This window comes from Prunus avium, chromosome 3, assembly GCF_965620075.1.
Source record: "Prunus avium chromosome 3, drPruAviu1.hap1.1, whole genome shotgun sequence".
NCBI lineage: Eukaryota > Viridiplantae > Streptophyta > Magnoliopsida > Rosales > Rosaceae > Prunus > Prunus avium.
This window is the reverse complement of record NC_142286.1, coordinates 33,987,678-34,010,676: the sequence shown is the minus strand read 5'-3', so window position 1 is coordinate 34,010,676 and position 22,999 is coordinate 33,987,678. Positions and strand designations below refer to the sequence as shown.

Sequence of the window (22,999 nt, the reverse complement as noted above, 5' to 3'; positions counted from 1 at the left end):
GATGAGAGTGATAGAGTTTTATTTATTTAATATAAAGTTGTAAGATTTTGGGATAGATTTTTATAAGAAAAGTTTATTTTATGCTTCGGATCTCTTTTTATTTTATTTTACTTTTTATTTACTCACGCACCGGGCTCGGGGTTTCCGCCTACCCCCGGGTCCGGGGCGTGACACTTGCACTCGCAATCACAGCCATTTCGCTTCTCTACCAAACCCAAGTTTCGATTGGTTTTCTTCGGTTTCGGCTGCTTCGTCCTCCTAGTTCGGCATCGAAAAAAGACCCAACCCGCCTAGGAGGCCTTCCCAGCCGCCTAGCCGCCTAGCACCCGCCTAGCCCCACATCGGCGGCTTGTTGCAGATTTTGACGGAGAAAATTCTAATGGCGGAGACAGGGTTGAGTTCCAGAGCCATAGAATTGGACCATATTCAGGAGGAGATTGAGGAGGTGTTTGCCATTCCGGAAGTGAAGGAGAAGAAGAAGAGCAGAAATGCTTTGAAGAAGGGGTCAGAAGGTGTAGGGGTTCGAGCTATGCAGGTCTGCTTGCTTTGGAAAGGCGAGTTTTGATTTTTTGGAGTCTATCATTCATTTCTTGTGTTTTGTTTATGATTTAGTGTTGTCTTTGAATTATAAAATGGTACTTTTAAATTTGGCAAATTGAAAACTGAGCAGCATACAGTTTATTACAACTTACAAGGGGGTATTAACTTTCTCTTTAGTATAGAAAGTTGTTAACTTTTGTTTCTTTTCTTTTTTTGTAACTGGGTTTGTGTGGTTATTTCCTTTTCTAGTGTTCGCTTCGTTTTTGGATGTAATATTTGTGATTTCGACTTGTTCTAATATAATGTTCCTGTTATTTGACAGGAAGCATTGCAAAAACTAGGATTTTACTCGGGTGAGGAAGACATGGAGCTTTCCAGCTTCTCAAGCGGGACCGAACGTGCTGTCAAGACTTGGCAAGTAAGTTTCAATTATCATTAGATGTTACTATGTATAATGCATGAAGAGTAAAATTTCAGAATCATCAAGTTGAACAAAAATTTCACAACGCAAAATATATATGTTAGTCAACTTGTAATATCTTGTTTGACAAGCCTCCTTAGACGCCCCTCAAGATGGCATAGTGACTGCAGAACTTCTTGAACAATAATATACGGTGGCACAAATTGAGGGTCTGGATAACAAGGGGAGTACTCTGACTGCTGCACAAAAGGTATAGCCTTCTGACGACATACCATTAGCCTTTATTAAGTGGAAGCCGTTGATGTTTTAAGTTTCAGTACCAATATATCATTCCTCACTTGGAACTGAACATAATGGTTTGGTAAGTCATTACTTGCATTCCTTACATTCCTTAAGAGGAGCCAAAAACTCATTTGATGGTTCAATTTGAAGTGAACTAAGCCTTCATTTTCTTCAACCAGATTGTAAAGAATTGTAGCAAACAGTACTAAGTACCAACCAAGAAGCTCTGTTACTTAATTGAGAAACGGACCTGAAGCTCCGACTCTATTTTCAATAACTCAGACATCAGGTTTCTTGGTTCCAGTTCATGAGACAATCACTTAACATGCAAATAAATACGATATGACAGTGACTTAATGTGCTGTGGTAACTGGTAATTCACCGTAACTTATTTTGGATACTAATAAATGAAGCTGATTATATTGGTAAACTGATTTTCTTCTCCTGGTTGGCCTTGAGCTAGCAACCTGATCATGTTCGTATAAGCTATAGCGAACCACTACATAGGCTGAAACATCATAATTCTTCTAATGGTTGCATAGGTTTTGTTGTTTAGGAAGATACAAATGGAGCTGCAGTTACTTCTGCAACAGAAATTTCAGAGGTCCAGCAAACGCTTGTGAAAGAAGGTGTTACAAAAGTAGAGGTATCTGAGCGTCGTGCTTTTCTCCTCGGAGAGAACTGCTGGGAAGAATTCTTCTAGACTTAGCAGGAACCAAAAAAAAGGAGGTGAAAGCAAGACAATGAATACCACAACAAGGTGTCTTACTGTCGAGGGGAGGGTCGCTTATTGTGCACAGGTACCTCCTGTTTGTCTCCCGTCTTAGTCACTATATTCAAGTTTATAAACCATTGCCTTGCTAAGCTAAACTTTTGCAGAAGTACTCTAAATCCACCCATACTATGTATTTGTATATTTATTTTGTTTGATCTGATTTTTAAATATAATGTTGAACACCAATGGCTTTGATGATGATATGCATTAGTTTTATTTTTGTACTTTTGCATATTTTGTTTCAACTATACTCAGTCCCCTTGGTAGCTTATCTGTATTTCTTTGCTGCAGAATGTGAAGAACAGGTTAGAGGTTTCAAACAAAGATATTAATATTCTCATTTTCGAGCATTATCCATCCAGGATGAAGTTTTAATTATTTTGTTAAATGACAGCAGTTCTTGGATTGGGTGGAAGAGGGAGCAAAATGTCCATATTGTGAAGGTCATGGGTTTACAATTTGCGACGTATGTGAAGGGGCAACAGTAGCTTTGGTGTGAAAATATCTTCCCATAAAGACATGTGCAGTTTTATGCTTTAGTACATGTGTTTAATGGTAGTTTGCATTTATAAACAAATGCAGAAAATCATATGCATATCTACTATTTATTATACAAGTCAACGATATCATAGTTGTGTGTGTGTGAGAAATCCCCCCTCCGCCCCCCCCCTCTTCTTTAGACTATTGCTTGTACTAAAAAAAAAATTTAAAAAAACAAGTTGACGTTGTACTTGGAAATTAAAGAGAAAAATAAAAAGGGAAGTTGCCAATCGGCAAATTTAATACTTGATCAATAATTCAACAGACCAATTGTTATGAATACACACTATCTCCTCGTGTAATGGAAGGCAAAGCAAGTCCAAGGGTTAACAATTTTTGGCATGGAGTTACTGTGCTCTTTTCCCATCTCTCTGTGATTGTTGGTTGGGGTAACAATTTTTACCTTAATAAGATGAAAACCAAATCCAGCATGAAGTAAGTTAATTTAACCATTACTCGATAGGACGTGTTAATGCAAATAATAAACCGAGAGATTTAACATTTAACTGTTATTTATATATATATAAATAGAAATTCTCATTTCTTTATATGGCATTCTAGGAATTCTTAAAAAATTATATAAAAAAGAAATTAATCTATTCGAGCATTTTGAGCACTAATATCGCTTGAAGAAATAACTCTAGCCTTGTTGGGTAAAATGTTATTTTATCCCTAAACCCTAAAATAATATGACAAAATGGTTTAATTAAATAGCTATACTCTTCAAAATATATTCCCATATTTTAAAAGTATAGCCGCACGGCTATACACCCTTTCAAACTCTTCAAATATTTTCCTCACGAACACGAAGCCTACACTCGCAAAGGAATGTGGTGCACGAGTGAAATAAAGGGACAAATAAATGAACACAAAGCTTGCACTCGCAGTCACAGCCATTTCGCTTCTCTATAAGAGCTTCCAAACTTCAAAGACTCGGTCTTGAGCCTCTCTCTCAACTCAAGCTTAGATTTTTTTTTTTCGGGTTTCAGTTGCTGTGTTGATTCCATTGGATTGGGCTTTCTTAATGTCTGCCGAGGCAAAGCCTTATGTCCTCCGAGTTCAAGCGCCCGCCTAGCGACTGCCTAGCCGCCTAGCCGCCCACCTAGGCCGATTTTTCGAACACTGTGAATGACTAAAAGTCTAAAACCCAAAATTGAAAAAATGTAGCTGCGAATTTGAGCTTGAGATTGGGAGGCCGATGCAGTGAAGCACAAGTCAGGTCCATAGAAGAAGAGATCATGGGACTCTTAATTCATCTAATTCCATTTCTCTTCATGTTTCCCACCTTATTCTCTTCTCTCTTCTCTCTTGGCTCTCTCCCAAACGACATGTTCACCTCACCACACCAACGACAACGACGACAATTCCTCCCTCTGCCAACTCCGCCTTATTCTCTTCTCTCTTCGCATTGACGACTTGGCGCAACAGAAAAAAATACAAAATTTGCTGACTTGGTGTCTGTCTTCAGTGGAAGGAAAATGATGAAGCTATCCTATCATGGAGTTTCTATGGTCTTGCCAATAACAAGGTTCGGTTTTTAGGCCCCAATCTTAAATTCTGACTATTTATTTCCGGTTTGGTTAAGCATTAGATTGATTCGTTTGTGTAAAACCAGGCCCTAAGCTCTAAAAGCCTACAGAGGGGGGTGAAGTAGTCTATAGGTCAAAGACCTACCAAATTAAATTTTAAGCCCAACTAAGAATAAAATGCGGAAGCTGGATTAATACAGACAACACCACGTATTAATCCAAACAGAAACTCTTGTGAATTTGGATCAATACAGTGCAATGTCGTATTAATCCATGTTAGTGTACTGATGTGATTTGAACAATATGCAGCAAGTACAACAATGGCAACATGAATATAAACATACACAAAGAGTTGTTGACCCAGAAACCCAACAAGGGGAAAAACTGGAGGCACCAAGCCAGGAGAGATCCAATATGCTCATTAAGAAATACAAGGAAAAGAAGGAAGACTTAGCTCAATCTATCACCTATAGGCAGCTTCAATCACCCTTACAGCAAGCACCAATTCCTTTATCTCATAGCAGCAAATCCTCTCAAGAGCACCAAGCTCAAGTTGCATATGTATGAAGTGAGTTATGGTTTCACATATTCATCTATCTCAATCACAAAGTATGATTGAGCTAGACAAATGAAACCTAAGTGTTGTGATGATTAAACTAGAAGTAATGAACTAGAAGCAAATAGTTTAAATCAACATAACAATAATGAAACAATAAACTCAGCCGAAATCAATGTGAATGTACTTGGAGGAAATTAATGTGTATGCAAACATACTCATACTCTCAAGTAATTAACAATGGCTGAGACAATAAAATAGTTTTTGAATGCTCAATAGCAAATATAAAATGTTTCAAAAACATAGAACCGGTTCTGCATCAAGATGCAGAAAATATGTTTTTACATGACTAGCATGAATGGTTCTTGAGGAACTTAGAAACGGTTTGTCTAAGGATAAGAGATGAGATGCAATCCGTTTCAAATACAAGTCCTACCCTCTCCAGCCGATAGGTATAGAATATATATAGAGAAGTCATTAAACACACTTGTTTGTTTAAAGCCATAGACAAAAGAACTTAACAAGTTAACGGCTCCAAAAACCAAAACAATATAAGGAATTGTTTTATACCTTTTGGAGAACATGTGGGCAGACAAGGTATGGAGAGGAATAAAGAAAACATGGGAGTGTTTGAGCAAAGAGCCGTTGGATTCTTCAAGAAATAAGCATGGGAAAGAAAAGTAATAATCATCCCATGCTTTTGTTAGAAACACATGCACATGGACTCTTCAACACAATGATATAAAAAGCATGGGTGTGTTTCTTTAAAACCAAGAGGAGCCGCACAAGGTAATTGAACAAAGAGAAGAATCAATATAACAACATCCCATCACTTTAAAAAGGTGGAGACAAGAAAACATTTTGTAAGGAGCAAGAGTATGGGTTAATTAAATAAACAAAAGACATGCTCCCTACAATATACTATAACATAATATATTAAGTCTCCACACACAAATTGACCAATCTCCACACACACACTCGTTGGGCTAAGGAGGAAACATTCAACAAGGAATGAATAAAGAAATCTGCCAACAGCTTGAAAACAGACGCAACATGGATTAATACTTTCATAGAAAGTATTAATACAACAGAAAACAGACAGCATGCAGGAATGTACGTTGGATCAATCCAAGTGAATATGGATTAATCCAAGTGAACAATGCAAATAATTTTACCTTTGAACTGCAACCAGGAGACAAGGAAGCCCTTCAACCCACACTAATTCTAACCTAGAATCTAATTAATATTACAAGGGTTTGTTGGTTTAAGAGAAGAGCCAAAATACAATATTGGTTCAAATAAGAACCTTACAGTTTGGTTCTTCTTCTTTCAAGCTTGATAAATCTTTATGCATTCAATATTCATCCATTGATGGTTCTTCTTGGTTGGACTGCTTTTCATTATTTGGATATTGCATTTCCGTTATAGATTTTGACAGTTCATCATGCCCTCGTGTTTGCAGAGAGATAAAATAATAATAATAAGAGTTGTCTCCTCCTCCTCTTGCATAGGAACACAAAACCAACCCACTAAAGAACATAAAAAAAAATGAAATATTTCGCCACCTCAAGAGAAAAATCTAATTCATTTAAGCTTTTATATTAGTTCTTTTGTCAGCATCTATGTTTCTATAGTGTTAACTCCACCTCAACTCCAAAGAAAACAAATAAAAAAAATTAGAGGGTGCATTTGCTAACGCATGGGTTGGGAATCTCTTAATTATATTTAACTTTTCAAACTGACTTCAAAAGCACTGGATTAACACACCAACATGAAATATCGTTTATCGAGCCTCCATTAGTATAAAAGGACTGTGACTTCATTAGCTGAAAATGCTTTAGAAGAAGGATCAACTTCCAGTTCATTGAGATCCCTTTCACTATAAAAACCAGGTTTTTGAGGTTGAGGCAATGACCCTTCACCACTCAACATTACAACTGCAACTGGCATGCTCGGCCTATCTGCCAGGTTACGCTGCACACCTAAAAGACCTACATGATGAAAATAGAGGAGCCCCCGAGCAATTCCATTAATAATGTGAAATCTCTTGGGCCAATCTAGCATCATGCTTTTTCTTGCAATTTCTAGTCTTGTGATTTTTATCTTTCCACTTGTAGGATGAAAGTGAAGTTTTCTTCAGGATAAAAAAAGAACAAATCTACAGAAACTGGTTGATGCTTTGTGTACCACAGTTTCCTGGAACCTGAATCATTAATAATTTTGTTTGAGAACGACCACATTCACAAGCAGAAGACTGCTGATAAGGTAAGACTTCATCAAAACCACTGTATATAATTTTACTTATAAAAATAATTTTATTGTTGCATAATTGATTTGTAACCTTATTATAGATGATGCCTCTAAACTTATATATTTCTGTTTCTCATGTCAACTCTTTGTTACTTCATGTGTGCAACATCAAATGGAAGACATCTTTCTGCTCTCGAATGGAGGTTCACCAATATTTCAAGGTTATATAGAGAGTGGGGAAGGAGATGGTGGTTGAAGGTTTGGAAAACTTTATGCTACGAATATGTGATTGGCTAAATTAAGGGTTCTATACATTGCAAACTAAACTACTTTAAAAAATATTATCATGATCTAATTTAGAGTTGACTTATTCTCTTTCCTATGCAAGTATGAGTTTATGACCTTGGTATATCATTACCATTCCATTCAACAATAGTATATGGTTAATACACAACATGCAGGACATGCATATGTGGCCATATTTATAGTGTTCGATAATTGGTAATTAAGAGCTTTACGTGTGCAAAATCCATGAATAATCGTTAGTTAATCGGGGTTCTAGTTTTTAATGATTACCTTTTAATCGGGTCTTCAACAAAGGAGTTTAATCGGCATTTCCTTAATGGGTGGAATGAATTCCCCTCACTAGCATCCGCGCCGTTTTATGCCATCCTCATTATTCAGGATGTCTACTGATTCACATGTTAAGTATTGCAATAATGCATGATTAGTACTTCAACCACTATTTCTCTCTCTTCTCTCTCTCTTTCTTCGCTAAAACCGACCTGCAATGAACCATTTGCTTGGTCATGAACTGACTGTGGTCGGTAGATGAGAATGGTCGGTCGATGTTGGTCCCATAATTTCCTTCATCGACTTGATCGGTTTCAGTTTGGTAGGTAGTTCCAACCACTTGGTCCGATTAATCAAACTGTGCTTAGTCCTAATCAGCCTCCGAAACCAATGCACTGCATTGAAATGTGCAAAGTCTTTTTGAATCTACAAAGCATGCACTGCATTGGAATACGAGAAGTCCTTTTGAACATCCAGAGCATGCACTGCATTGGAATGCGGAAAGTCCTTGTTGAATGAACAATTTTCCAGCACTCCATCAATTAATTCTCTTGTTGGTTCTTATTATAAATGATTACCATATGCATTCAGCCTTGCATTCTTCAACTTAAGGTGATTGTTTTCCCAAGTTTCTGTTTATTATTTAGTAATCTTTTTGTCTCAGTGCTCCATATATTCTTTTTAATTCCTTGTCATACTCTTGCAGATGGACGACAGAAGATGGAAGGACTTATACAAACACATTGCAAACACACGAACCTAGAGCTGATTGGCAAGTGGAAAAATTTGGAGGTGTTATCATTGGGTTCATGCTTAAATTTGGCAAAAATACTTGCAATTATACAAACACATTGCAAGAATTTTTATGGTTTAGATTTGTCCAAAGGCTCTGGTCATGGACGTGAGGCATTGTCAATTGTGAAGTTGGGACCTAATATCAAGTACTTAAATCCGAAGGGTGCAAAAGTTAATCGGGATGGTCTTGTCACGTTGCTGCACTGATTCAAAGATCTGTTGATGTTAGACGCCAGAGATTGGTCTGGTTTCAATGACAACGACGATGAAATGTCAAAGCACATGCGTCTCATATTAGTAAATTTATATGCGAGGGTTTTGAATTTTCTGAATTTCTTCGTGGTATGGACAATTTGGTTCTTCATGTTGATGGATACTCATTTCATTTGCATGTAAAGGAGACGTAGGATGAAATGCTCAATGATTTGCGCGATGCGTTCAATGATTTGGGCAACGAGGAATGAAGAACTATTTGATTGTACAAAGTGATATATCATCTTTTTATATTTACAACACAATTGAGCAATTATGTGTGTTGAGTGTGGTGTGGTGTTCATCTTGTGTTTTTGGACATTGTTACTCCAATGAGGGCTTGTAATAAGTTCTTGTCTTGATTTCATTATAAGATGTTTGCTTAATTTGGAAAATGGCCATTCTAAATTCCTTCGCTACATTTTTTGTAATATCACATGTGCTCGCGATTGTTCTTCAGCCTTGCCTCTGCCTCAATTTCTATCCTAACTTTCCCTTCCCACCAAAGTTTTTCCTAGCTAAATTTCTTTGAGGTTTAGGAAAAATTTCTTGGTGAAAAAAGAATGTTGGTTGCACTAGCTTAACAACAGGCACAACCAGTAGACAAATGAAATAATATGTTATATGTAACACATGTTGTTCGAATTCTCATTTAGAATAGTTCATATATCAATGTCATATGATTTATGTTACCTTCAATTTATTTCAAAACAGAGCTGCAAACTTCTCTTCGTTGTCTCGTTAGACTGTTTTGTATCCAATTTTTCATCTACATAGAATACATCGCGGACTGATATATCTCATAGCAGAAGAGAAGGGTTGTCAAGTGCAATGAGAAAAAAGTCTATAATTGGGTTTAGTTCATAATTACGATGGATACATTTTAAAAAGTAAATTCCTATACAAGCAATTTTATACTATGAAATTCAACATTTTTTGATCCACAAAATGTTGGCGAATCCCTATTTTTTGTTGTTACATTTATGGGTTTAACCTGTATTATTTATTATAAATAAAATTAATTTTTTTTATTCTTGCCCAATGGGCTAATAGTTGGAAATCATTAGAATGAGAGGTATCGGAAAGAATTTAAATTTTCATTCTCCAATATCGCTTGTATAAATAAAATAATTGAAGTAATAACTCCAGCCCAATGGGCTAAAGTGGAATTTTAAAGGGTAAATACATTCGAATATTTTAAAAGTATATTTAAAAGTATAGCCGAATAAAAAACGATATATATTTAAAGAGTAATACTACTTGGACACACAACATTGACACACTTAGTGACACCCGCTGATGTGTCAATGTATCATTTGCTCTTCTTTTCTCCTCGTTTTCTGTTCAGCAAAGGATACATTGACACATCAGCGGGTGTCAATTAAGTGTGTCAATGTTGTGTGTCTAAATAGCATTACTCATATTTAAAGGGTAAATACATTGGAATATTTTAAACGTATAGCCGAACGGCTAGACTCTTTGAATATTAATATATTCGAATATTTTCAGAGTATAGCCGCACGGCTATACTCTTTAAATATTATCACGAAGCTTGCACTCGCAGTCACAGCCATTCGGCTATACTCTTTAAATATTATCACGAAGCTTGCACTCGCAATCACAGCCATTTCGCTTCTCTATCAAACTCAAAGCTTCGATTGGTTTTCTACGGTTTCGGCACCAAAAAAAGACTCAACCCGCCTAGGAGGCCCGCCCAGCCGCCTAGCCGCCTAGCGCCCGCCTAGCCCCACATCGCTGGCTTGTTGCAGATTTTGACGGAGAAAAATCTGATAGCGGAGACAGGGTCGAGTTCCAGAGCCATAGAATTGGACCATATTCAGGAGGAGATTGAGGAGGTGTCTGCCGTTCTGGAAGTGAAGGAGAAGAAGAAGAGCATAAATGCTTTGAGGAAGGGGTCGGAAGGTGAAGAGGTCCGAGCTATGCAGGTCTGCTTGCTTTTGAAAGGCGAGTTTTGATTTTTCGGAGTCTATCATTCATTTCTTGTGTTTTGTTTGATGGTGTATATCATGCTCATCTACCAGTTCATTTATATATTAAATTGACTCGTTTGAATTGTTAATTCCCAGACAATTCTTCAGAAAGCATCTGGAGCACGGAAAATTCTGTACAAGAAATGTAAAAAGTGGGAAAGTTGGATACCAAAGTGAACGGACAAAGCATCCAGCCTGTCTCCAGCAGTGCTCAAATAACAGAAATGAGTGCAGTTCAAGATCACACTAAGGTGTCAAGAAAAGTGTTTTGTTGCTCCTTTTACTTGATTTTTTGTTGTTGTCATTGAGTTTTCGTTTCTTCTTAGTGACAGGTGAATAAGTAAGATAGACTTGTTTATGAACCTTATTAATTGCTTTTGTCTTTATAGCTTCTTATTAGACTTATATGTTGTGTACTCCTACCATGTTATCTGGACTCAATGGCTTTATCTTCTTATTTGCTTTAAACTTTTATTTATTTCTTTTGCATCTGTGTCTTTTAGTCTCTTGAACTAGTCTATATTATGATAATTTTGTAGAGAAATAACACAACTGGGAAGCAAGAGGTGAAGGCATCGGTACAAGAGCTTGTTTCTCGAGCTACTTCCCCGAGTCAAGGCTGTTGCTGCGGAAAAGATCACACCACCAAATTCGGCATATCAATTTGAGGTTTCTTGGCGAGGATTCTCTGGAGATAATGCTCGACAGACTAGCCTGTTGAAGGTCTGCAAAAGTATTCATGTGGTTTACTGTAAAAAAATATAGTCTGCCAAAATGCAAGATTCATATGTTCGTTGTCATCCCAAAGTAGGTGACCATGAATGTGTTCTTTTTGCATGGTGGTCATCCGTGCGGTTGACCACTGCAAAGATTCTATTAGCCTCGTCTATTGTCCTCTTTGGATGGTTGCCAGAAGTATACCAGTAATTGCATTGTCAGTCTGCCTATCTGGCTTCTGCATACTAGGGGCCATCCAAGAAGTTCCCCATTAGTTGTGTCCCTTTTGAACAATTTCAAATGTCCATAAAGGATTGTGAATGCAGTTGGTATTTGTTTAGGAAATCATCACTCATTCTGACTTTCCATTTATGCTGTTACTTTGTTTCATGTTATTTTTTGTGTTATTTCTATACAGGCTATATCTCCAAGTGCATTGCCGCAGATATTCAAAAATGCTTTGACTGTTCCCATACGTCTTGACATTATCAAGTGTGTGGCAACCTTTTTCATGTAAGTAATGTTTATGTCTGATATGTATGTTTTCTTGTTGAGCTTGATAAAATGCTTATGGCCCCACCTTTGATTTATTTCTTTGGCAGTGAAGAAATGGATTTGGCCGTCAATTATCTGGAGAACTTAACCAGGGTTCCAAGATTTGACACACTCGTCATGTTTCTTTCATCCTCAGACAACGCTGGTATGCATGCTTCTGTTTTAAATTCCTTGAGATTTTCAAAAGCTTACAGTTGAATTCCTGGATTTCAAATGTTTTTTTAAGTAGAGTATACCTATATCAATGTGGTATATCAGTCTCAGCGACTGGTAATGCTTGCACTGTGTCTTGATTGAATCATTCCATATTTTCTGATTTTTTAGTCATCCTGCCCGTTTTTATAAGGTTTATGATTCATATTTTCCGTTAGTTTCATATCCTATACTAACCCAATAACCTTGCAAACAGATCTTGTTAAGATATGGGATGAAGTGTTTGACAATGAGGCAACTCCGATTGAGTATGCTGAGAAGCTTGATAACCTGCGTACAAAGTACTGCCCCAAGCGATGACAAAGCTCAACAAGGTTCTACTTTACCCTCCTCCACCTCTTGTACTGTAAATTCAAGTTGTAAAATCTTGAATCTCAAATTATATCGTGGACAACTTTTCTATCCATTTATCGAGATGTTAAAAGTACATTGCAACTTTTACTTCACTCATGTTGGACTTGAATACTTCGAACTTGGAACTGTTGGTAAGAATGTGCTTGTGAGCGTCCATGTTTTGGTCGGGTGGACATAGCCTACTCTTGTTTAGTCATATTCATTGAGGTCCAGAGGTTAATGGTGGCGATAGCCTGTTTCTTCATGCCCTACCTATCATTCACTACCTTAGTTTTCAAACAACATATGTATATCTTTGCATACTGAGTTGTTTCAAGTCCCAATCAATCAATGTTATGTGGGGGTCTTCCGGATTTTGCACTATGCTTTTCACATGGAGATCATGTGTCATTTACAATCACCTGACTCTTTCATGTTAACCCCACTATATTATGCATCAAAAATAAAAACCCTACTTTATAATACAGAAAATAACCCTACATGCAAGTAGATGCTTTGTAATCTTACAGATCAGAGATCATTTTCTGTGAACTCACCCAAATAATGCAAAAACAGAACCAGAATACTGATTGGCTAGGCATATATTATGTGCTGCACGCGAAAGATTTCTCTTTGAAGCAAAAACGGTTGGAGATAGGAGGTTGAACAGAGTTTGTATGGCCAAGTAACTAGCAAAAAGTAAAGACTTCTCTTCTGGGATGGATGAGCAACTAGCTAAGGAGGCAATAAAAGCAGGTAGACCATTGATCTTGCGTTAATAGTCATGTACATGTTTTGTGATATACATTTTACAGTGCAGAATGGTCTTCAGATAATTTTCTGTTTCTTATAGAGGCCTGTCTAGTTGCATTAATACCAAGAAGTTCCTCACACTTAAGTGATTGTTCTTAATGCATAGCTTGTTGCTGCATTTTCAAAAGGCCGAGAGAGTGATTACTTCTACACTTCTTTATATGCTGGGCTTTATCATGAAAGTCAGGTTTCTTAACGCCTAGCTTGTTGCTGCATTTTCAAAACGCCTAGATGGTCTAAAACACTTGAATGGCATTTGCCACGCATCAAAACACTTGAAAAGTACCCCCGATTTCGGAGTTGGCCAAAGTGAGTTGGGGCTCCAAGTTTCAACATATCCAAAGCACATATTGAAAAGAGACAAATTTCACAGTAAATCAATATGAGAGTTCAATTTTTTCTTCTTTTTTTCGTGAGAATGTTTGCCTTTGATCTACATCGGTCTCTAGAGTGCTACTAAATTATGTTACTGCACACATTATTTTTCGTAGAGAATTGCATGCTGGGTTGGAGTGGTCTTGGTAATTGCTTTACTTTTCAAACAACACTTTAAAGAAAACTACCACCTCTTTTACTACTATACCCATAAAACCTTGTTTGAAATTGTTGTTCTCGTTGGCACATGGATTGCAAAATCACCATCTTGCATTTTTCTCACAAGTAAGAAATAATATCAACCTCTCAATTTCATTCATAGTTAGTAAAAAACGGAATGGGAAAAATACGAATAAAATACGTATGTGTTTTATTCGGCAAAATTTTGGCAAGTTACAACTGAAAAGTTCGGCCACTATATAATATTTTAATATGTATTATTTTGATTCAATAATATGTGAAAATTATTTGTATAATACGTGTATATGAAGAATTTACACGTGTATGTGAACTTTGTGTGTATTATTGAAAATTTTGTAAAAAAAATGTGTATATGAAAAATATATACGTATGTGTACAATATGTGTATTGTATGTTTGCTTTTTTACACAATGTGTATTTTACTCAATCTTTAAGACGTGTATGGAAAGCATAGGTGTTATTGAAAAATACATACGTACATCTATAATACGAGTATTAAACGGCAAAATGCTAAATTCTTTATATGAGTAATAACTTTGGAAAAGTAAAAACTTAAAAGGGGACAATAGAGACTCGGGTAATGTAGTAATAGTAATGGATAATGCAATAAACTACTCTTATCGATAAAAGAAATTAGTGATTTTTTTTAAAAAAAAGGACCCAGTATAGCCGCACGGCTGTACTATTTATTAAAAACTTTTAAAAAAGTGTCGCGTATAGCCGATGGCTGTACTATTTATAAGAGTATAGCTGCGCGGCTGTACTATTTAAATATATTATGTTTAACCGTACAGCCGCGCGGCTATACGATTTATTAAAACAAAATTTTAAAAATCCCGAGTTATACTCTTTAAATATATTATATTTACACAGTATAGCCGCTCGGCTAGACTATTTATTTTAATAAATAAAAAAAACCCGCCAAGAGCCTAGCCGCTAGGAGGCCCATTTTTTATTTTTTATTTTTTTACTCTTATAGCCGCTCGGCTATACTATTCATTTTTAAAACAAATTAAAAAACCACATTATAGCCCCCCGGCAATACTACTTATGAAAAAAATTTAACGGAACACCACAGTACAGCCGTGCGGCCATACTATTTACTAAAAAAATAAAAAAATAGACCCCAGTATAGCCGCGTGGCTGTACGATTTATTTAAAATAACAAAATAAAAAAATGGACCCTCCTAATGGCGCCTAGGCGGCCCATTTTTTAATTTTTTAATTTTTTTTAAAGAGTATAGCCGCTGGGTTATACTCCGCGTAGCTATACTATTTATTAAAATATATATATTCCACGGTAAGAATTAAGAGCACGAAAAGCACCATTGCTCAACCTGATCAACCCTTGACAATTCCTCTTGCAATAACGCTGGCTATTGGAGTTTTAGGAGTCATTCTGTATACAAGGGTATCTTCACTTGAAATTGATGTGATTTCAAAAATCCTTGGACTGATAAACCTTAACTTTACCCATCTTTGGTCCCATTATAAGTGTATTGCAAGTACCCTTCTGCTCGGGAAAGATAGTTAACAGAGAGAGGTTACGCAAGAAGCAAAACAAAAGCTTTCTAGTTTGAGAGTTTGCAAAGAAGTGTGCCCTAGCAATTTTGAAATTTTGTGCCCCTTCTTCCATTTGTTTATTCTTTATAGTTATTAATTTGTTAGTTTCAACATATCTAAAGCAAATATTGAAAAGATAGAATTTTCACAGTAAATCAATCTGAGAGTTCAATTTTTTCTTCTTCTTTTTTGTGTGGGAATATTTGCCTTTGATCTACCTCGTTCTCTTGAGTGATACTAAATTATGTTACTGCACTAATTATTTGTCGTAGAGAACTGCACGCTGAGTTGGAGTGGTCTTGGTAATTGCTTCACTTTTCAAACAACACTTTACATGAAGAATGCTACCGCTTCTCTTAATACTATACCCATAACACTTTGTTTGATATTGTTGTTCTCGTTGGCAAAGAGATTGCAAAATCACCATCTTGCATTTTTCTTACAACAAATAAGAGATAATCTCAGCCACTCAATTTCTTTCATAGTTAGTAAAATACAAAACGGGAAAATATGAACAAAATACATACGTGTTTTATTTAGCAAAACTTTGGCAAGTTACAATTGAAAAGTTCGGCCACTATATAATATTTTAATATATATTAGTTTTTTTCAATAATATGTGAAAATTATGTGTATAATACATGAATTTTGTGTGTATTATTGAAAATTTTGTAAAAAACATGTATATTAAAAATAAAAAATACATATATATGTGTACAATAAGTGTATTGTATGTTTGCTTTTTACAAAATATGTACTGTACCGAGTCTTTAAAACGTGTATATGCAAATCAATAACACTACGTAACTATGTTGCGGTGGCACCGGACAATCTTTCATTGACTGCTTTAGGTGGAGCAGGGTAGCAAAAGAATGGCACATGGCATTGGTAGTCCCATCTCCCATCCCATCCTAATAGATGCCATCATGCAGATGACAGAAGAAAACGTGAAACTAATAATTGTCAATGCTTTTGTATTATAAGATCAATTATGATATCTGGATTTTGTGGGGGAGATGGATCATTAAGATTCATATTCTGAGGTTTAAGCTTAAAACCCTTTGCTTCAATGATCTATCATTACCTTTGTCGGTGGGTTTTTTTAAAAGAAAAAACCAAAAACTAAGATATAGAAGGACTTAAGTAAATAAAATAATAAGATGAGTCCAGCTTCTTGTTATATAAATGTTTGGAGCCAAAGTCTTCCATAGTCAGTAGGATTTGCTGTCCATTTTTAATGCAAATCAAAACCTAATTTCCTTGTTTAGTTCTGTATTCATTATCTCAAGTCAAAAGGAGCAACCAATCACTAATTATATTGTCTGCCAATCACAGACAAGGCCCATGCTAATTAATCTAACATGCCACCATCACTATTTTAATCAAGATCTCCTTTTTAACTTCAACAGGACATGTTACTCATGCAGTGCAGATGAGCCTAAACTGAAAGAGAAAACAAACAAACATGGTAAATTTTGTATCTTTTTACTCCAAACATGTGCTTAAACAGAAAGCAATCAACCAAGCAAATGGCTTTTTTCTGCAGTTAATTTGTTTTTACCATTAGATAAATAAAGTATTTTATTTCGATGGCATAAAATTGGGGACTTGGATTTCTTCACTTGACCCAAGGTACGCGGTGTGGACTGATCAATGACTGCGAGAACTTATTTCTCTGCTTACGGACAGCTCATAGACACTCACTCAAACTGTTGGCTTACTACAAATAAAGAAGCAAATCTTCAAAGGAGATCTAGCAGAAAAGCACTTCTACAGAATCCTCTAAAAAGCACTCAAAGAAAAAGGAGAAAATAACAAATAGAAAAAGCAGAGGAACGGAGGAGCTTTCCAGAGGGAAAGATAAAGACTAAATCTTTATCTTCTGGGAGGCTTTTATTTTGCATTTCAGTCCCATTTCTCCATTGTTTGCTCTCAAAGATCCAGAGAGGAACATGGGATTGTACACAAGTGTGTGTTGTGTCATATTGGTTGCTCTGCTTACTGTGACCTGCACAAGTGGGGAAGATCCTTACAGGTTCTACAACTGGAATGTCACCTATGGTGATGTCTATCCCCTTGGGCTGAAACAAAGGGTACGTTTATCATTTATCCTTCTCTCTCTCTCTCTCTCTCTCAGACACATAAACAAGCACGTTTTGTTTTTGTTAAGTTTCTCTGTTCTGGGCAGTTTTGTTGTTGATGAAAAATTGCAATGGCCAGTTGCTAAAATGAGTTTTCAAACAAAAATGCAGGGGATATTGATAAATGGCCAATTTCCAGGGCCGCAGATCGAATCAGTCACCAATGATAACCTCATTATCAACGTTTTCAATAGCTTGGACGAACCTTTTCTCCTCTCTTGGTTAGTAATTCCTCTGTTCTTGAAAAAATAATAATAATAAGTTTTTGTTTCAGCATTTGTACTTGTAATTTTAGACTGCAACTCTAATACTTAGAAATGAGATTCAATCATTACTGGGAAGTGATAATATCTTTTTTAACAGTTGTTATTACAAAAGCACCTATTTGAATAAGCACACGTTTTAGTCACTTTGTTCAAGTGGCAAAAAGTGAAAACCTTGAAAAATGATTGGTCTGTTCAAAATTGTACTGTAAAAAACCAAAAAGAAGAAAAAAGGGTTTTCTCCTGTTGACTTTCAAATGGATGGATTGATAAGCAGAGGCCAAAGTAACCCTTTTATTAGCAGAATACCATCACCAAGTTTATTGCCCTAGCAGTTAGACTAACCATCAAGTCCTGCAATTCTTGTTTAGGAATGGCGTGCAGCAGAGAAGGAACTCATGGCAGGATGGGGTCTTTGGCACAAATTGCCCCATTCCACCAGGACAGAACTTCACTTATGTTCTCCAAGTCAAAGATCAGATTGGCAGTTACTTCTACTTTCCTTCCCTTGGCTTCCACAAGGCTGCAGGAGGGTTTGGTGGCATCAAAATCGCAAGCCGCTCGGTTATCCCAGTACCTTTCCCTCCTCCTGCTGGAGACTTCACCATATTGGCAGGAGATTGGTTCAGTAAAAATCACACTGTAAGTAGCATGCTTAAAGACTATGCCAATTATCACACACCCACGCACGCACGCACACATTTGTTTTAATGTGCCAGAAAAGTAGAGATGATTTATGAGTTAACAATTAGTATGTGCAGTTGTTCACTGCGAGGTCTAAAAATGTGATCACTCTAGCACTACTCAAGATTTATAATCATTGTCAAATTCATAGCAGAAGGCATGTGATATGAGTTCATTTTGATGGGGTTGTTTTGAATCCTACAGGATTTGAAAGCAATTTTAGATAGTGGGAACAATCTTCCCTTCCCTGACGGGCTCCTCATCAATGGCCGTGGATCAAACGGATTCACATTTACGGTTGATCAAGGTAACTAATCAATTCAACAAGTGTTGTGAGCACCATTTCTGTGTGGTGATGGAATTGATGTAACTTGTTTCATGTGTCATACTTGCTTGGCAGGCAAGACTTACAGGTTGAGGATATCAAATGTGGGGCTTACGACTTCCATCAATTTCAGAATCCAGGGGCACAAGATGTTGCTGGTTGAGGTGGAAGGCACCCACAGCCTTCAAAACACTTATAGTTCCCTTGACATTCATTTGGGGCAGTCTTACTCTGTATTAGTTACAGCTGATCAACCAGCACAAGATTACTACATTGTTGTCTCTACGCGTTTCACTTCACAAGTGCTCAGTGCAACCTCCATTCTTCACTACAGTAACTCAGCAGGAAGCGTTTCTGGTCCTCCCCCTGGTGGCCCAACAACTCAGATTGACTGGTCTCTTGAACAAGCCCGATCTCTCAGGTGCTTATTTTTATCATTGTTTTCTGTTCGTAAGCGGATGTGTTATACATGGTAGTGCCAGTTTTCATAGTTGACATAGATTCTGCTATATAGATAATCGTTCGTGAGTGTCTATTGAGATGGCATACAAAATGATCATGTTGTTTGCACTAACATTTTCTATTAAGAAATCATATCATTGAACATGTTATGCACAAAAAGATGAACTATTTCAATATACTAGGCCTGTTATACACCACTTCTCATATTTTTTTGAATGAATGACATACATAAAACCAGGCGGAATTTGACAGCAAGTGGTCCAAGACCTAACCCCCAAGGCTCATATCATTACGGATTGATCAACACCACACGTACAATCAGGCTAACAAGCTCTGCTCCAATTATTGATGGCAAGCAGAGATATGCTGTGAATAGTGTGTCCTTCATCCAACCCGACACACCACTTAAACTTGCTGACTACTTCAAGATCTCAGGGGTGTTCTCCATTGGAAGCATCCAAGACAACCCCACTGGAGGCGGTGCTTATCTTCAGACTTCTGTCATGAATGCTGATTTCCGAGGCTTCGCTGAACTAGTGTTCGAGAATCCTGAGGATACTGTGCAGTCATGGCACATTGATGGCCATAGTTTCTTTGTTGTGGGGTAAGTTCACTGCCTCAGAAATTCAAACATTTTTTCAACTGTTCTGCAATGTGAGAAATTCAATAAGAACACATATCTTAACCATGGTAATTCTGATATGGGCAGGATGGATGGTGGACAGTGGGAACCTGCAAGCAGATTAAGATACAATTTGAGGGACACGATTTCTCGTTGCACTGTTCAGGTACATCGATAAATGCAGCTCCTTAAAAACTATGTGTGACTTACAAATATGTTCTCATGATTGTTTTTTAACATGGATGCCATTTCTTATCACAGGTGTATCCCAACTCATGGACTGCAATTTACATGCCATTGGACAATGTGGGGATGTGGAATGTGAGGTCCGAGAACTGGGCTCGCCAGTACTTAGGCCAGCAATTCTATCTTCGCGTCTACTCACCTGCAAATTCATGGAGGGATGAGTATCCAATCCCAAGGAATGCTCTTCTTTGCGGTCGAGCATTAGGTCGTCGAACGCGGCCTCTATAAACTGTGACCAAAGGCTGTCAGGGTCATTAGATGTGAACTAGGAAAGGAGAGGATATGTCTGCAAATTAAAGATGTAGTCAGGGCTTAACTCAAGCCATTTTCACGAGTGTGTGTTTGCTTCTCTTTTGTGTGATCCAAATCAAACTCATTGGATCTAATTTGTATGGGTTTTGTATTCTTTGTTCACATTATTCTTAACCCGAAAAAAAAATGGCCCAACTCTGCTCCTATGAAGATTTCCCCCGACCCAAAATCAATCAACGATTAATGGATACACTGTCAATTTTTTTGGGCCGAAGAATGGATACACTTGTTCCCGAGCATGAACATTCATCTGAGTGTGGGAGATGTACGGGGATAGAGAGAGATATGATGAGATATCGACCAGGCAGAGCCACTTGTGCCTGCAAATTGCAAAGTGGAAGGTGGGTAATTGAATTTGGTTAAGAGTAATATTTATGGTCGAGCGTCGGTAGGGTTGACCAACTTCTATGTGTATGGCATGGCCATGGAGAAGTCTCACATAAACTGGTTAGGTGTATGTTTGGGCTCTACTCTCAAAACTTTAAAGCATGCATACATTGGAAGAAATATATAAATCAAATGTGAAAGAGCCGAAAGGGGTCTAATCTAGTGTAAAAGAGTTTTGATTTGCACATTGACAATGTATGTATGAGAAAATCCCCTCATTTCTAACTCTGACAACAACAACAAAAATTGACAGAGCCGAACAAAATTCAAACAAAATATTAATTTATTTTAGGCCCCAACTCTTAAATCAGATCAACCACACAGCCTTTTGGAGAAAGGGACCTTTTAAGATTAGCACAAAGGCTTACAAATTATAGCTAGTCGAGGTTATTCATGCAATTGGGACTTGGGTTCTCATGCTTTTAATTAAATTCATGTCATAATGAGAAGCTAAAAGAACTGTACATAAGTCAAACGATCAACGCAAGCTGAACTTGATATATATCCAATCCAAGTCGGGTTTTGACTGAGTTGACTTCCTCCATTTGCCATTTAATTGTCCCCCAAATTTCCCAACGGTTCCAACGCGACATGAACATGCACCCATTAAAAGCTGTTTAGTAGTACTGTATTATTAGCTAGTGAGTGAAGGTGAAGCCTATAAAAGGATCGCCTTTTCAACAATGAAGAACACAACCTCAGCAATCTGAGAATTTAGTGGAGCATTTTTTTTTTAACAAAGCCATGGGCATCTCTTCAAAATGGCTTTCTTTGAGTCTTGTTGTCCTGTACATTATCCTCCAGTTGAGTGCAATCAGCACTCTAGGTGACGACAAAGTTGAAAAAACTAGATTTCGGGGTGATGATGATGATTGTCCATGGGGCCGGCGATCATGTGGTGGTCGGTTTGGTCGAGGGCCTCGTGGTCATGGCGGTAGGGGTGGCGGCATTGGCGGAGGAGGAGGGGCTGGGGGTGGTCTAGGTGGTGGAGCAGGAGGGGGTGTTGGTGGAGGCGGAGGCTTTGGTGGTGGTGGTGGAGGTGGACTTGGAGGTGTTTCGGGTCATGGTGGAGGCTTTGGAGCTGGAGGAGGTGTAGGAGGTGGGGGTGGTCTTGGTGGTGGTGGAGGTTCTGGTGGTGGCGGAGGAGGTGGTGTTGGAGGTGGGTCAGGTCATGGTGGAGGTTTTGGAGCTGGAGGAGGTGTAGGTGGTGGAGCTGGAGGAGGTTTAGGTGGTGGTGGTGGCGGTGGAGCTGGTGGAGGAGGAGGTGGCGGAGTTGGTGGTGGTTCAGGGCATGGTGGAGGTTTCGGAGCTGGAGGTGGTGTAGGTGGTGGCGTTGGAGGAGGTGGTGGTCTTGGAGGTGGCGGTGGTGGTGGTTCGGGAGGAGGCGGTGGTCTTGGTGGAGGCGCAGGCCACGGAGGCGGGTTTGGTGCTGGTGGTGGTGTAGGAGGTGGAGCTGGGGGAGGTGTTGGTGGTGGAGGAGGTGCAGGAGGAGGTGGTGGTGGCCGAGTCGGTGGAGGTTCAGGCCATGGTGGCGGATTTGGTGCAGGTGGTGGTGTAGGAGGTGGAGCTGGCGGAGGGATTGGAGGTGGAGGAGGTGCAGGAGGAGGAGGTGGTGGTGGTGTAGGTGGAGGTGGAGGTTCAGGCCATGGAAGCGGTTTTGGTGCAGGTGGTGGTGTAGGAGGTGGTGGCGGTCACGGTGGAGGATTCGGAATTGGAATTGGGATTGGCATTGGAGTGGGAGCTGGCACGGGTAGCGGCCAAGGGTCTGGAAGTGGGTCTGGTGGAGGTGGTGGAAATTAAAACCATTTACCTTATAAGCAGCTTCTGCCTTGTGCATGGCTGAACTAAATATTATATGAGTTCTCAGATTGTAATTTCTGAAGATTGTAGGTCCAATTTTTATAAGCTACGCAATTAAGCTAATTTTCCCAGAAAACTATGGAATTAAGGGCGCATTGAGGTTCCTTAAGATGGTTTTGTTTTGAGTATTGAAATTCATTTCACATGTTAAACATAAAATACATGTGTTTCAACATCCAAATTATCACCTTCATCCCCTTAAACTCAACTCAAACTGGTGAACAGGTCATAATGGCCCCATGACAAGCGAAATCTAGGGGACTTGTTACAGATCTCAAGCTTATTTCTTTCTCCACACCTATCACTCTGAATTTTTGTTGGGGATGGGAATTTAAAGCCCATCTACCCATCTTTTTTTGAACAGAAATAATGTGGCTACCACATGCTGGTTTTGTACTAGTCATATGCTTATACTAACCTCCA

The 22,999-nt window shown here is 38.1% G+C and overlaps 2 protein-coding genes, 1 long non-coding RNA gene and 1 pseudogene across 4 annotated transcripts; all 4 read left to right on the top strand.

The window, feature by feature from the left end:
- The first annotated feature begins 8,186 nt into the window (after positions 1-8,186).
- LOC148295993 (uncharacterized) lies at positions 8,187-8,725 on the top strand (annotated as a pseudogene).
- Positions 8,726-10,109: 1,384 nt separating this feature from the next.
- LOC110764265 (uncharacterized) lies at positions 10,110-14,339 on the top strand. 2 transcript variants are annotated; one of them, XR_015834480.1, is made up of 8 exons: positions 10,110-10,478; positions 10,601-10,755; positions 11,044-11,227; positions 11,640-11,734; positions 11,824-11,921; positions 12,186-12,303; positions 12,899-13,078; positions 13,242-14,339. It is a non-coding gene; the product is annotated as an uncharacterized LOC110764265 (long non-coding RNA). The 2 variants fall into 2 exon arrangements; XR_015834479.1 differs by lacking the exon at positions 13,242-14,339 and having other exon boundaries at positions 10,113-10,478; positions 12,899-13,174.
- A 2,615-nt stretch (positions 14,340-16,954) lies between these two features.
- On the top strand, positions 16,955-20,348 carry LOC110764289 (L-ascorbate oxidase homolog). Its single transcript, XM_021967217.2, has 8 exons — positions 16,955-17,367; positions 17,527-17,636; positions 18,050-18,320; positions 18,567-18,669; positions 18,763-19,108; positions 19,388-19,753; positions 19,859-19,937; positions 20,033-20,348. Exons 1-8 carry the CDS (start codon positions 17,227-17,229, stop codon positions 20,243-20,245), a joined length of 1,629 nt encoding a protein of 542 aa, XP_021822909.2. The 5' UTR covers positions 16,955-17,226; the 3' UTR covers positions 20,246-20,348.
- A 1,004-nt stretch (positions 20,349-21,352) lies between these two features.
- On the top strand, positions 21,353-22,704 carry LOC110764305 (uncharacterized). The gene has a single exon (XM_088250301.1). It carries the CDS (start codon positions 21,461-21,463, stop codon positions 22,514-22,516), a length of 1,056 nt encoding a protein of 351 aa, XP_088106427.1. The 5' UTR covers positions 21,353-21,460; the 3' UTR covers positions 22,517-22,704.
- Positions 22,705-22,999: the final 295 nt, after the last annotated feature.